At 43.4% G+C, this 15,492-nt stretch overlaps 1 protein-coding gene across 1 annotated transcript in view; it reads right to left on the bottom strand.

Annotated features, from left to right (window-relative positions):
* Fnta (farnesyl transferase alpha) overlaps positions 1-13,261 on the bottom strand; it is a 62,817-nt gene extending 49,556 nt beyond the window's left edge. Inside the window, exon 1 of the mRNA XM_050174547.3 lies at positions 12,693-13,261. Coding sequence (XP_050030504.1) covers positions 12,693-13,040 — 348 coding nt within the window. The 5' untranslated portion in view covers positions 13,041-13,261. The remainder of the gene's footprint in view (positions 1-12,692) is intronic.
* Positions 13,262-15,492: the final 2,231 nt, after the last annotated feature.

The following is a 15,492-nucleotide window of genomic DNA, read 5'->3' as shown; positions in this document are numbered from 1 at the left end:
TTAGCTTCTCCCGTACATTAGTAACAAAACTTTTAAAACAAGCCAACTTGCCTACACCAACAGAGCACAATCGAGTTGCCCAACCAAAATTCTTATGACGTAATAGTTCTGAAGAAACCAGCAAAATTTAATTTAATATTCTCATATCAACTTATAAATAAACATTACAATATTAACACCTCTGATATAATTACATTTTCTTCTGGGTATGCCACAAGACAGAGGCATGAGCTAACTATTAAACTATTCCGTGCAAGAAATAATTGTTTTAAATATTCCTTTATTCCCAGGACTATGATTGAATGGAATAATTTGACTAACATCCAAACTACTCAGCTTTCGTTGTCTTCATTTGCTGATAACCTCTGTTGAATGGGTTAGAAGCTCAATTATGTCCTTCTTCAGTACCTGTCTTTTTCTTTGCTGTGTTTTCTTCAAAACCGATATGGTTTGCATAAGCAATGTACTACGTCTTGCTTTGTTTTTTGTTGCCAGCATTTGTACACGGATATATTGTACTTCCACCCTATCTACTGCAAACCATCTCCCAACAACATAAGCATAACTATGCTGTCAGGTATAAGTGACAATCACCTTTTTCATACTGTGTATCACTCCCACTGAAAACAGATCACCAACAGCAAAAGATAATTACAAATTACAAAGGAGGAAACCACGAAGCTACTAACAAGAACTCCAGCACTTTTACGATGACTTTCATTCATTTCTCACTCATCCTGGACTGTCAATACCAACCAAGGACTATTCAAAAATACACTGAAAAACAAATATATCCAGACTCTTCTCATGAAATCTGATTCTAACAATTAATGATTTTATAACAAAGCCTTAAATCACTCTTGAACCATAAAAAAATTTCTTTACAGAAGAGCCAAAGTGAATAACAATTCTATAACATGGCAATGCTACAGCCTGTGCATAAAGCAGTACTAAGGATCCTAACCGAAGGAAAAGTTAAATTCTAGTCATCAGACCTGGTTTCTATCCTTCCATCTAGCCCATAGAGTTTCATATTACTATTCAAGGCAGAAAGCTGGGCTAGTTGGTGGTTATTCGTATAAGGGGACATCACACTAGCGCGTAAAGGGCATGGACAGGAACAGCGTTCGGTGTGTCTTTTTTCATCTTCCTGTCCATGTCCTTTACGCGCTGGTGCGATGTTCCCTCATATTACTATAACTAGAGTGAAATCTGGTGCTTTGATCAATCAACTATCTTGGGAATGATGGGAAATGCAGGCTACGGATTAGTATCCTGTTGACTCTCAAACTAGCACAATCGCTCCAAGCACAATTGCTATACCCGCAGTGAGACAGCGCGACGCAAAGCTCTCTGCCTTTGTTCTATTGCTCAAAGTGGCGATAGCGTGCTAGGCCAATTTCTGTGTCGCGGTCTGGTGCCGAAGCTTTGACGAGAAAGCAACAGCATTGTAAACGTTGAAAGAACGTGTCTTGACCATTTCAACCTTGGGTTGTTAAGTGTGTTAGGTCGGCGCTGTAGCATTACATGCTTTATGAAACTTCAGAAGAGCAAAAGGGAGGTACTATGGATAGAAGACATAGACAGTTGTACTTCTTTTTGTACAATCAATTTGTACAATCAAATTTGATTGAGGGATTATTACGAATTGCTCGTTTATGTGCTCATTGAAATGTGTGTTTCAGGACATTTGAAAACACAAACTTACTTTTGGTAGGAAAGGTTGCTGCTTCCTGGCTGTAGTCTGCTGTCACAAAATGGGTAAGTGCAAAGCCACACCATAACAGCTGCTGGTGCACGCTTCAGAAGCGGTATGTCAATATGGAATATAACGAAGAATAATCATAGGAGGCCACAAGCATCTTAGCTAGCACTGCAACAATTGTGCTTAAAAGCACTTGAAGACATTCAGCAATCTTGACAGCAGATGGCGCCTTTCAAAGAGCGAGAGAGTTCACAAGTGCCTGTCGTCTGCGAGAAAAGTCTCGCATTCGCAGCAAGCAGGCATCGTAGCAGGCGACGCTTGTAGCATTCCTCCCAAAGGCGCAACACTTTCTCTGACTACAAAATTTTTATTTCTGTAAATACTTGATTAGTATTTTTATATAAGTACATGCACGGTTGTCATTGCTGGTGTAAAAGACGGAGCTGGGACGGCAGTTGCTGATAGCTAAGTTCTATTTCTATTTTTATTTCTAATTGCAGCGGCGGGAAATCTGAATGGAGATAGGGCCAGCATAGAAACGTAGGTTGCAGAGAATTGGAGCACTGCAAAGCCAGGCGAACACTTAGCCAAAGTAGGGCGATAAGGTAGGTCGTGGCCAACACATAACAGTTAGGACTAAAAGTTTAATAGTTAGGGCTAAAAGTGTGTGTTTTTTTTCTTTGTCCTTCCTTTTTCTTTCTTTTCCTTTTTTCCCTGGTTTGGTTATTTTACTAACTCTCTTTATCCTTCAGAGATTCCCAGTAGTCTTTATTATAGTTAATTTTTTTTCCTCACTTTTACACTGTTAAATAACAGTAGGACAAGAGAATTCATGGGACGGCCGGCTAGAAAAGCCAAGGAGGAAAGCGGGGACCTCGTCCAGTGTGAGAGGTGTGAACGATGGTGTTATTTGGATGAAACGACATTTGAAACCGTGGCAGAGGCGGAAGGGAACGGCTTCGTGTGCAGGCTGTGTAAAGTGATTGAGAATTTGGAGAAGCAGCCAAAGAGTGATATGGCGAGGACAAAGGAGGAACTAAAGAAAGAAAAAACGAAACATGCAGAGTTTGAGGAAAGGGTCGAGAGGGAGTGGGCCTCAAGAATGGAGGCTGTAGAGCGGAAATGGAGTGAGGAGCGAGAGAAAGGGCAGCAATTACGGAGCAAGTACGGCTCCTAATTGAGGCTGCAAGTATGGAGCGGTCCAGGCAACTGGAAGCATCGGCAAACGTTAATAGTTTTCTTCAAACCGTGCAGATTCCGAGGCCAATTCGCTGCTGGTCGCACAGTCAAAAAACGACCAGCTGTTTCATCCGATCAACTATATCAGCCTTCATCTTCAAGACTGCCACCATGGTAGCTACCGACTGCGCCTGCGTCATGGAATGGCGCTGTGATCGTCAAATCATGGACGCCCCCTCCCATCAGCTATAAAAGGAGCTGTAACAAGTGCGAAATTCGTCAGTACGGAGCAGTCCAGGCAACTGGAAGCATCGGCAAACGTTAATCGTTTTCTTCAAATCGTGCAGGTAAATCAACTTGGATATTTTCATAATAACCCACCAGAAGTGCCTGGATCGCTCCGTGACTACTCTTTTCGCACGTTTTTTGACTGTCTGTTCAGTGCGAATTGCCTTTGATAATGACGGACAAGCCACCGACTACAATTAAGGAATTCGCAAAGTTGCTTACTGATCTATCAGGCAAGGTTGACTCGCATGGATCTACTCTGAGAGATGAGATGCAACAGATAAGGGAATCCCTTCATTTCTTGAACTCTCACTTTGAAAGTTTCAAGGCAGCAATTGATGCTATGAAGAAAGAACAAGCGTTGCTAAAGAAAAAAAATAATGAACTACGAAGTAAGCTTGAAAGCACCCGCTATGAAATACAGTAATCAAGCTAAAGCAATATACACGACAACAAAATTTGGAAATCAAGGGACTTCCCTTAAAACGAAATGAAAACCTCGTCGAAGTATTGGCATCTGTTTGTCAAAAGCATGACATTTCTGTTAGTGAAACAGACTTTGATGTGATTCATCGTGTTCCCAGTAAAGATAAGGATCAAATGTTGTAGTTAAGTGCATGTCTTGTTCTATTCGAGAACGCATAAAGGTTTCAAAAAGAAAAAGGTAAGCCCTCAGGTTTTTGGATACGATGGCTCAGCGAATGTGTACATTAACGAGCACCTCTGCCCCGAAATGAAAACACTATTAGGGAAAGCTATCACCAGGAAAAAGACAAACAACTGGAAATTTGTCTGGGTAGCAAACGGAAAAATTCTCGCTCGAAAGACTGAGAATGCAGGGGTTGTCAATATTCGTAATGATAACGACCTATCACTTATTTGTTAGTTTTTTGCATTAACATGGCTACCATAGTTCAGTCTGCTAATGACTTCCTGAACAGTTCCTCCTGTTATACTTTAATTCATTGTAATGTGCGTAGCTTGCTCAAAAATATTGACAATCTTTGCTCTCTTCTGTCATTACATAATTTTCGGTTTGATGTTATTGCTACCTCCGAAACATGGCTGCGTTCAGACGAACTGTACCATATACCTGGATATGCATTCTTCTCCACTCCTCGAAGCTCGAAGTACGGGAACTAGAGGTGGCGGCGTTGCACTATTTGTGAGGTCTTCTATATCGTGCTCAGTCGTTAAAGGGTACTCTTACTCATATGCGAATGAATTTGATATGCTTGTTGTGAATTGTCATTGTTTCGTTGCAGCGGTAATTTATCGTGCTCCTAACAACAACAAATCAGCTTTCATGCAACATTTTGAACATTTATTAGTTTATTTAACCAATTTAAATAAACTAATAATATGTGGAGACTTCAATATCGATGCTATAAAGGAACATGACAGTGATTATGTTAATCTTGTTAGATCATATGGGTTCCATAACGTCATTAAAACCCCAACACGTATAACTTCACTGACATCCACACTGATTGATCATATATTGTGCAACTTTAACACCAATTCAAGCTGGTGTAATGTTTATGATTCAGCTGTAACAGATCACTCTGCTGCTGCCATCTTTTTTCATCGATCCACTCATTCTCAGGGCCATTCTCATATTTCTCATCGAGTTAACTATCCAGTATTACGTGAGTGCCTTTGCTTTTTAACTATAGATGCGCAGAAAAATTCAAATCAGCAATTTGACAGTTTCAGCAAAGCGTTGTGTGATGCATTAGCACAATCGTCAAGCACCTTCGAAAAAAGATATTATAGCACTCCTATCTGTCCCTGGATGACAAAAGCACTGCTAAAATTAATTAAATATAAAGATTTTTGGCACACTAAAGTAAAGTCACATAGGGGTAACAAATATTATGAACAAAAATTTCGTATAGCTCGAAATGTAGTCACTAGCGCTATACATATTCGTAAAAAAAAGTATTACACAAGTTTAATAGTCCGTAATTCTGGTATGTCAAAGGCTACATGGCGCATTATCAACTCGGTAATTAAGCCATCAGTTACAGAATATACAATCCCAGACTTCAAATTCTTAGGAATATCTATGGAATCCTTAGTACCATCGTTTAACTCGTACTTCTGTATGATTGGTCACGAAATATCTAATAATGTACCTCTTCTTTCATCCATTACTTACCCAGAAAGGACAACAAACTCATTTGGTTTTGTGGACATTACAGCAGAGGAGATTGTGTCCGTAGTTAATGACATGCCATTCAAACATTCTACTGGTCACGATGGAATATTCACAGTGGCCTTAAAGCATTGTATTGATATACTGTGCATGCCATTAGAAAAAGTATTCAATCTCTCCTTCTATATTGCTATATTCAGATTTACTAAAGATCGCTAAGGTTATTCCAATTTACAAAAATGGGGACCATAACTTATTAGAAAACTACCGTCCTATATCTGTCTTAAGTTGCTTGAACACCATCTTTGAAAAACTTGTTGCCCAACGAATCACTTCATTTCTTGAACGTGAATCCATTTTATCTTATTGCCAGCATGGTTTTCGAGCTAAAGGATCGACGGGTACAGCAGTATTAGCTCTGTCTGACATGAATTCTAACTTGAACAACAACAAAAGTGTCCAAGGCATATTTCTAGATGTGAGAAAAGCATTTGACACTGTGGATCATGACATACTGCTAAATAAGTTAGAATGCTATGGTTTCCGAGGTCTAACATTTCAATTTTTCCGCAGCTATCTTAATAACAGAAAACAACTAGTTTCCATTGCAGATACCAAATCTGACGTTTCTGACATTGTTACAGGGGTCCCCAAGGCTCAATACTAGGGCCAATATTTTTTTTCTTTATTTGTAAACGATCTTCTTGATACCTTAGAAAACTTCTCTGCTGTGATGTATGCAGACGACACTGTGCTACTTTGTGCGCTAGACTCCTTGGACAAAACATTTCAAGTGGCTAATAATGAACTTCGGAGTCTTAACCAGTGGTTTGCATCAAATAAGCTAACTCTGAATTTCAAGAAAACTAAATATATTCTCTTTACTTCTCCGTGGAAAGCCCCACTAAAAGACTGTCATTCGCTTTCTCTAAACCATGATATACTTGAGCGGGTGAGTTCAATTCTATACTTGGGTGTCACACTAGACGAGCATCTTCATTGGAAGCCTCACATTACATTGCTGTGTAAAAGGTTTGGCAAGGCTTGTTTTATGCTGTATAAATGCCGTTATTACTTCGACCCTGCCACTCTGAGAACAATTTACTTTAGCATATTCCATAGCCATCTATCCTACTGTATTGCATCTTGGGGTAATACGTACGTTTCATATGTTGAACCTATTGTACTTCTTCAGAAAAGGGCCTTGCGATTCATGACTTTTTCGGATTACAATGCTAAATCAATGCCGCTGTTTCAAAGTTTAAATATACTTCCTTTTAATTTATTACTGAATCTTAAAACTATATTGCATACTCATAACAGCATAGCCACTAACAGTCCTTTGAGTGTATCAGATTTTTTACATTCCAGAAGCATTACACGCAGCGCACTTAACGGAAATTTTCTCTTCCCAAAAATGCGTAATGTATATGGAAGGCGAAGGTTAAGCAACACTGGAGCACACCCATGGAACAGCTTACCAACAGAAGTAAAACAAGCAAAATGTTTTTTACTATCAGTGAAATCCCATTACCACTCATTACTATTATCTGCAGAGTTTTCATCTGGATGGTGTACACATGTTTACCTTTTTCACTTGCAGTGTATAATTTAGTAAATACAAATTCCTTTCTGTGGGCTTCTCGTAGCTAATACACGTACCCTGCCTTGTGTTTTAAATGAATGTTTATGTATATATGATTTATTTATACTTCTTCATATTGATGTTAAGATTGTAAATAATAACTAGCATGGATCCCAACTAGCCTTGAGCTAGGGATTCAGATGTCCTGTACAACATTTCCTGTGTGCTTTCCTATCTTGAATAAACTTCAATGAAACAATGAATTGAAAAAACAATTGAAAGAGATGAGAGAGAGAGAAGCTGAGAGGGAGGCACAGCAGGAATTGAAGGAAAAGTAAGTGGGAGGATCACCCAGTGGAGCAGAATGGGGGGCGGACACGTTAACGTGTGGACCGCGGGAGACACAGGTACAGAGGCAGTGAAGGCGAGGAGGCAGGGAAGACCCAGCCGACAGAGACAGGAGGGAGACAACATTTGCTTGAAGACAACGGTCTGGGTTGTTGGAAGCTCCAACGTATCGCGAATGCAATCAGCACTCCTCAAAACAGTGCAGTATGACAGACAGGTGAAGGTCGAATGCATGCCGGGGGCTCGATTTGAAGCTGTGGTGGAGAGAGCCAAAGACAAACTCAATGAAAACAGAGAGGGAAAAAACCTGGTAATTTTGCACGCTGGGGTGAATGACGTCCTGCAGAATAGGGGGCGAATGCTGGGCAGACAGATTCAATAGGGGGTGGCGAAATTAAGGGCGACCTCTGAGGCGGTGCACATTGCCCTGTGTACTGTCCCAGGGGACAGGGCCCTTTCATTGAAGAACAGGTAGTGGCGGCCAATGTAATGATTGGGGAGTTTGGGCGAGCCCTCAGGTGTGATGTGGTGGAGGTGAACAGAATTATCGGGGGGAAAAACTTTCCCCCTTTCGGTCTGGATGGCATTCACTACGCTACACCAGCGGGATGGCAGGTAGGAACGAGGGTGGGTCGTAGGGCTCAGGCTTTTTTGCAGGCACGCAGGGCAACCCTGCATGCCAAAACATAAAAGATAATGGACAGGGGAGGGGGGGTGGGCAGGACAGGAGCACGGAGGAGGAAGAGGAAGAAGGCAGTAAATGTGGGGTTCATCAACATGCAGGGGGGAAGAAATCGCATTAAGTGGGACGAAATAGAAGAACAATTACAAACGGAAAATTTTCAGGTATATGGAGTTGCGGAAACCCATTTAAGAGATGAGGAAGAGCCACCATTCATTGCAGGATACACCTGGGTAGGGTGCAACAGAAAAAGGAAAGAACGCAGAGGAGGAGGCCTTGGGGCGCTAGTGAAGGGACAGGACTGGGAAAGGGTAAGGGAGAGCTGCAGTGAGCACATGTGGCTCAAGGGCACCGTAGGGAATGTTGATACAATCCTGGGAGTTGTGTATCTGAAAACGGGGAATGAGTCGAAAGAGGAGAATGCAAAACATTTCAAATGTATGGCCAAGGACATCAGGGAGTTAGCTATGAAACGGGAGATAATCATCCTAGGGGACATGAATGCACATTTGGAATACTTTGACGGGGCAACAGATGCAACAGGGCAGATGTTAGTAGATTTTTGTGAGGCTCATGATTTTGTGATAGTTAATACTGAAATTAAATGCGACGAGAAGATAACATGGGAAAGAAATAACACCCACTCGACAATCGACTACTGCCTAATGTCCCACAAGCTGTATGAACGGTTGGGATGTATGGAAATTGATGAGGAAGGTACAAAAAGCCTGGGGAGTGATCACAAACGAATCAAAATCAGTTTTGGAAGGACAGTACCACTGGTAGAAACTAAAGAAAGGAAAGGTATGAGCAAATTGGATGACAGGCAGCTACAAGAAGTGGCGAAAAACATTGAAAGCATGGTATCCAAGCAACCGCAAAGGGCATGGACATACGACGAGTTAATACATATTTTTGAACGAGAGCTAGAGAAGGGACAGATTAGGAAACTAGGAAGTAAGCAGGGAAAACATAAACCGAAAAGCTGGTGGGACCGAGAAGTTAAGGAGGCCATAGAGCAACGCAAAGATCCGTGCAGAAAACACAGAGCAGCAAAGAAAAGGGGAGCCACACCAGAAGAGGTGGAGACAAAATCGGAGGATTACCTTGCAATGAAAAGAGAAGCATTGGCATTAATTCAAGCCAAGATAGCAAAAGTTGGGGTACAGTGGTTGTTAGAGATACGAAAAAAAAAAGACAGAAATGCCTCTAAAAAATTTTAGGAACACATAAGGCAACAGAGTAGGAAGACAGAGGTGGTTCAGCACTCATTGACCACACCAGAAGGAACAAAGGTAGAGGGAGCTCAGGAATATATTAGGTTAACAATAGAGGCAGCATTTGCAGAGCCAGTGGGTAGCGAAATGGAGAACAACGACAACAGCAGGGCAAAATTAGAGGAGGGGAACAGAGGGATGACAAGTAAAGAATTGGACAGAATTGAACACAAGGTCCCCTCGGGAACAGCGACAGGACCTGATGACGTACCTATGAAAGTGATAAGCATATTAGGCCAGATAAGTACATTAAAATTACAACAACTTATTGAACAAATAGTAGTAGGGGGAGATGTTCCACAGGACTGGAAATCAAGCAGAATGATATTAGTTTACAAAGGTAAGGGAGGCAAGGACAACATTAAATCCTACAGGCCAATAACCGTCACATCAGTCATATACAGAGTAGCAATGCAGATGGTGAAAATGAGAATGGAGGAATGGGCAGAACGTGAATGAAGGGATCTTGGGAGAACTGCAGAATGGATTTGTAAGGAACAGAAGGCTAGATGATAATTTATTTGTTATGACACAGTGCATAGAGTAGCGGCAGCCAGGCAGAAACCGCTATGGATAGCTTTTTTAGACATTAGAGGAGCCTATGATAATGTAAACCAAGAAATGTTATGGAGCCAGTTGAGGGAATATGGTCTAGATAGAAAGGTTATTGGGTTCCTACAAGTTTATACAAATAATGAGGTAGAGATAACATGGGAGGGGGAAACTACAAAGCCAGCTAAAATAAGAGGAGGTCTCAGGCAGGGCTGTTTATTGTCGCCCCTGCTTTTTATGATTTACATGAGCCAAATGGAAAAGAGACTAGAACAGAGCACAATAGGAACCGACATAAGCTATATGCTGGAAGGGCAGAAAGTAGCTCAAGTACTAGCCGGACTGATGTATGCAGATGATATTGTACTGCTTGCTGACACCCGAGTAGGGCTACAGGAACTAATGAGAATATGAGGAGAGGAGGGAGAAAAATTGGGACTGCAATTCAGCAGAGAGAAGTCTGGGATAATAGCATACAATGAAGAAAGGGGGGAACCATTGGAAATACAAAGCACTAAGATTGATCATGTTGAAAAATACAAGTATTTGGGCATATGGCTAAACGAGGGCAAAAAGTACTTGGAAGAACATGAAAAAATTATGATTGAAAAAGTGAAAAGGAACTCAGCTGTAATGAAACACAAGGCACTATGGAACTATAATAGGTACGAGGTGGTTAGGGGTGTATGGAAAGGGGTTATGGTACCTGGCCTCACATTTGGAAATTCAGTACTGTGCATGAAATCGGAAGTTCAGGCATGCATGGAAACAAGACAGACAAGTGTAGGCAGGTTGGCCTTAGGAGCGCACGGGAACACCCCTAATGAGGGAGTGCAGGGGGACATGGGATGGACGTCATTCGAAGGTAGAGAGGCAATAAGTAAGCTAAAATATGAACAGAGACTCCCAGCACTGGAGGAAAAAAGGTGGGCAGGAAAAGTGTACAAATATCTATACATGAAAAGTTTGAACACAAAGTGGACACTCAGAACGAGGAAGCTGAGGAATAGATACCTACAGCCGAGGGAGGGGTCCAACGTGGTTCTAGTGTGGGAAAGGAGGTGAAGGAGACGGAAAGAAAAATGTGGAAAGAAAGAATGCTCGGAAAGCCAGCGCTATCTATGTATAAGTCACAAAAACAGGAGATTAAGAGAGAGCTCTTATTTGATAACTTGTGGGGCAGCTCACTATTATTCGAAGCTAGGACAGGGGTTTTGAGAACGAAAACATACAGGGCTAAATTTGAAGACGTGGACCTTCGGTGCACAGCTTGCGGAGCCGAAATGGAGACCACAGAGCATATAGTGCTGAGATGCACAGACCTTCGCCCGACTCTGGCAGAGGGAACAGTGGCAGATATGGAAGGGGCATTAGGTTTTTCCCGGGGAACGAGGGCAAATAGACGAGAAAAGAGTGGCAGTAACGAAGGGGAGGCTAGAGGATTGGTGGAGGAAGTCAAGGGAGAAATAATACCATAAATCGGGGAGATAATGCTTACTATACTATTTTAGATAGTTATTTTGGGGGGAGGAGGGGAGTGAAAACTAGTTTAAGGAGAAGGGGTTATAAAGAAATGGAAAAAAAAATAGGAGGGGGAGCAAAAAGCTAGGTGGCGCCAGCTGCCGCCCATTACAAAGGGTGTAGCCGCCATCCATCCATCCACCCAAATACATAATTATTCTCTGGTGCTAAATCGGGAACAAAATTGCACAAGAATGCATACCCTGGTGTGCCCTGGTGGTAAACCATGCTTCAATCTCAGTCACACAAAGTTTATGTAATGTGTTGTGCATTACATAAGATACGCAGAAATAAAATTAGATTTTACGCGATATTTGAGTACAGTTTCGTTTACTGGGCCGCAAGCAAGCGCCCCTAGTCTAAAGATCGAAGCAAGTCCGAAACTTGTACTTCCCATCATTCCCATGTAGGTTGGGACAACGCTCAGGAGAGCCCCCATAGACATTGTTCGGGCTGTAGTCATCATTTTTTAACAATCTACTCATGCCAATTCGGGCAAAATTTATTTTACTAGGCCTTTAAATATGTTGTTGGTTCCTAATTGTCAACAAGGCTACAATGTGGGGTCTGAAAAACGTCATTATGTCGATACTCTTCTTGTCGAAGCTTCATTCAGTGTTTTTTGACACATACTTTGCAGCCAGACAGTTTGCCATAAAACTTTGGACTTTATCAAAGCCATAGTTGCATTTCTGTTGCTAGTGGGTCAAATTACGTGTTAATTGTAGTGTTGCTCAATTGCTCTGCATTGCTTGTAACTTTTGCTATACGAGAATCACTGCTTCCCGACCCGTCAGAAGCTTGCACTGTGCCTCTGTAGTAAATGCTAACAAGCTTTTCAAAGGCAACCTGCAGCTTCAGCCGCCATTGGCCACCATCCAGTGATGGGTAAGGTTCCCTCACGAAACACAGCCTTTGTCAAATTTGCATTTATTCTTTCGTGGCTCTGAGACCTCTCACGGCGGGCACATACTGCTAAAACTATGCGACATACTTGTGTTTAGAAGCACGATAGGGTTTAAATCTCCAGCATGCTGCAAAATATTCGTCGCGGCAGAATTCTCGTCGTGGCAGCAGTCGAGGGTCGGGAAGCACGAAGTAAAATATTTTACGAGAGGGGCAGCAATGCTGTTTGTTTGCACATTCCCAGTGGCGACAGAGAACTAGAAAACTGGTCGCTAAGTATACGGGCCACAGAGAAGCAGACAGACGAGAGCACAAAGCTTTGAGGTTTAACACGTATGTGCAGTGGTTAGCGAAAGGCAATATAAAATCGGAACGCCGTTGGCAAATATTTTTGCGGGAATATTCCAAGCCTTTAAGTTGACAACGTTTGTGGCTGAAAAACAAACGCTTTTTCTTGCGCGCCACAACAAATGTTTGAATGGTCGACGCACCTGGTAGTTCTTGGGGTTATCCTCAATGACCCCGTGTATGTAATTGAGCTCGGAGCGCAGGTCAACACCCAGGTCCTTGAGCAGGAGCCGGCGATAGTGCCACACGGTGTAGTTGGAGGGGTTCACCGAGGCGGCGTCGGTGACAAGCTCCAGGGCCCGCTCGCTGCGCTCGTTGGAGCGGAGCACGGCGCGGAAGTAATCGAACACATCGCGGAACTGTTCCGAGTAAGCGATTCGCACTACCGGGTGGTCGCCGTCGTCTTGAGGCACAGGCATCACGTCTTTCCAATCAGGCCGGTCCCGGTAGAAGACCCACTTCTCGTCCGGGCTGCATTCGTCGTCTGCCATCGTTCGTCACCTTGAGCTGTTCTACCTCTGCTGGTGTGTTAGAAGCAACGCCTCCTACACTTTTTTCATGCCCGCACAATGGTGCCGCGGAGACCGTCCCCTGGGGTAGCACACTCTCAAGTTCAACAAATGGACAAATTGCCGCAGAGGGCGAAAAAAATCGACCACGCCGCTGCTAAAAAAATCAGCATAGCAAAATCACCATCACTTTGGGATGCTTACGTTAGTTCTCAGGTTTCCCGCTAGAGGCGCCGCAATAAGCGGAATTTTTCAACGATACCACTGATCAGCAGCTTACAATAAAAGGCCATGAAATACCCCGAGTGGCAGAATACAAATATCTCGGGGTATGGATAAACAAAGGGCAGATGTACGCGGAAAAGCACGAGCAGCCTCTCATAGCAAAAGGGCGAAGAGATGCCGGGATAATGAAACATAGGGCATTGTGGGGGTACAACAGGTATGAGGTGCTGAGAGGTATTTGGAAGGGAGTAATAGTGCCGGGGCTTACTTTCGGGAATGCGGTCCTGTGTTTAAGGGCAGAGGTTCAGTCGAGACTAGAAGTAAATCAGAGAGCTGTGGGAAGGTTAGCACTAGGTGCCCACGGGAAAACCACAAATGAAGCAGTACAGGGAGATATGGGCTGGGCATCGTTCGAAGCACGGGAAGCTCAGAGTAAAATCCTATACGAAAAACATCTGAGGAAATTGGACGATAACAGGTGGGCAGCTAAGGTGTTTAAGTACCTATAGAGAAAGAGCGTTGACTCACAATGGCGGAAAAGAACTAGGAAGCTAACCAGTAAGTATGCCAGACACGAGGACGAAGAAAGACAGAGCAATAAACGACAGGTTAAAAATGCGGAAGGTAAAAATTGGATAAATTCAATGGAAAAGAAGCATAGTGTGGAACTATATCGATACTGGAAACAGCAGATCAGGAAGGAAGCGTTTTATGATAACTCAAGAGCCAGTGCCCTACTCTTTGAAGCTAGATCAGGATGTCTTAGAACGCGGAGCTATAAAAAGAAATTTAACGAAGAAGACACATGTACTGTGTGTGGTAAATATGTAGAAACAATGTAACACGTCATACTAAAATGTGATGGCATCAAGCCCGATGTCGATGCGGCCACAGTCACCCTTCCTGAGGCCCTAGGGTTCAGAGATAATAATGGTCATGTAAATAAATATGCGGTGGAAATTAGCAAAAGGCGATTGGAGGATTGGTCGCTCAAAAGCAGAGAGGTGGCATAAGGTTAAAAGGGTAGGAAGATGACTTTAAAGAAAATCGAGAAATTCAATAACACACAACAGAGATAAAAATAAACATAAAAGGCAAAATAAAAATCTGAGCATGGTGGCAACTGCCATCGCCCCGTTTGAAAGGGGACGCTCCTACCTTCCATCCATCCATCCATTTTGCAAGAGCTCAAGAATGAGCTGGACAGGGAGCGTGATGCACGGAAGGTAGTTGAAAAGAGACTTGAAGCAGCCGAGGTAGTGCTCTAGAATATTCTAGAGCACTGTAGCCGAGGAAAAGCTGAACAGGGCCGCCATTGTGAACGAGAATGTGCGTGACAATGGAACGCAGACCTCCGACGGGACAGGCAAGGGAGTGTCACCAGGGTACGTAGAATTCGGGCAGCGGGATGAAGGGTTAGCTGGAAAGAGCGGCAGCTACCTCGAGGCCACCGCGCGGAAAAAGCAGGAGCTCAGGGTACAATGCCCGTTGTCGAGTTCGAAATACGTGGAAAAGGAAAAAGGGAAGCAGGGAGAGGTAGGAGAGAGAAGAAAGAGTGATTATCGCCGGCGACCCAAACATGGCTAGTTGCTCAAAAGCAATTGTGGAGAGGGTGAAAGGCGATAAAAGAGTGGCGGTAGGGACATTTCCAGGGCGAACACTTGGTTCTGTCATGGAGCGAGCAAAAGAAAAGCTCGCGGAAAATGCCCATGTGCGCAACCTTGTCATGGTAGCAGGTGGGCTAAATGACGTCCTGAACAGAAAAGGGAAAAGACTAGCCCAGCGCTTGGCGAAGGGGGTGGACGACTTGCGCGAGCTATCCCTTCAGGTGCAGATCGTGGTGTGCACGGTGCCGGAGGTGCCTGTATGTGACAGTCACGTACAAAGAGCCGTTATGGCTGCTAATGAGGCAATATGGAAAATGAGCCGAGAGAAAGGCTTCGAGGTGGTCGAAGTAAACAGGGAAGTGAGAAGGTGTGGCGGTTTTAAACGAGACGGGATCCACTTCAATTACAGGCTGGCACAAGAAGTGGGCTGGCGAATTGGTGGTCGCTCTGCTGCTTTTTTAGGGAACCCGCGGGCGCTCAGGAGGCCAGAGTAGATAGTAATGAAGAAGGTCCCCTAGGGGAACCTCAGAAGTGCAACGCCGTCGATAGCAAGAAAGAGAGCTCGCCATGCAATAGGCTACATAAACATGCAGGGCGGCAGA

This window comes from Dermacentor andersoni, chromosome 8 (assembly GCF_023375885.2).
Source record: "Dermacentor andersoni chromosome 8, qqDerAnde1_hic_scaffold, whole genome shotgun sequence".
NCBI classification, from domain to species: domain Eukaryota; kingdom Metazoa; phylum Arthropoda; class Arachnida; order Ixodida; family Ixodidae; genus Dermacentor; species Dermacentor andersoni.
Note: the sequence above shows the minus strand (reverse complement) of the source record. Positions and strands in the feature narration are given on the sequence as shown.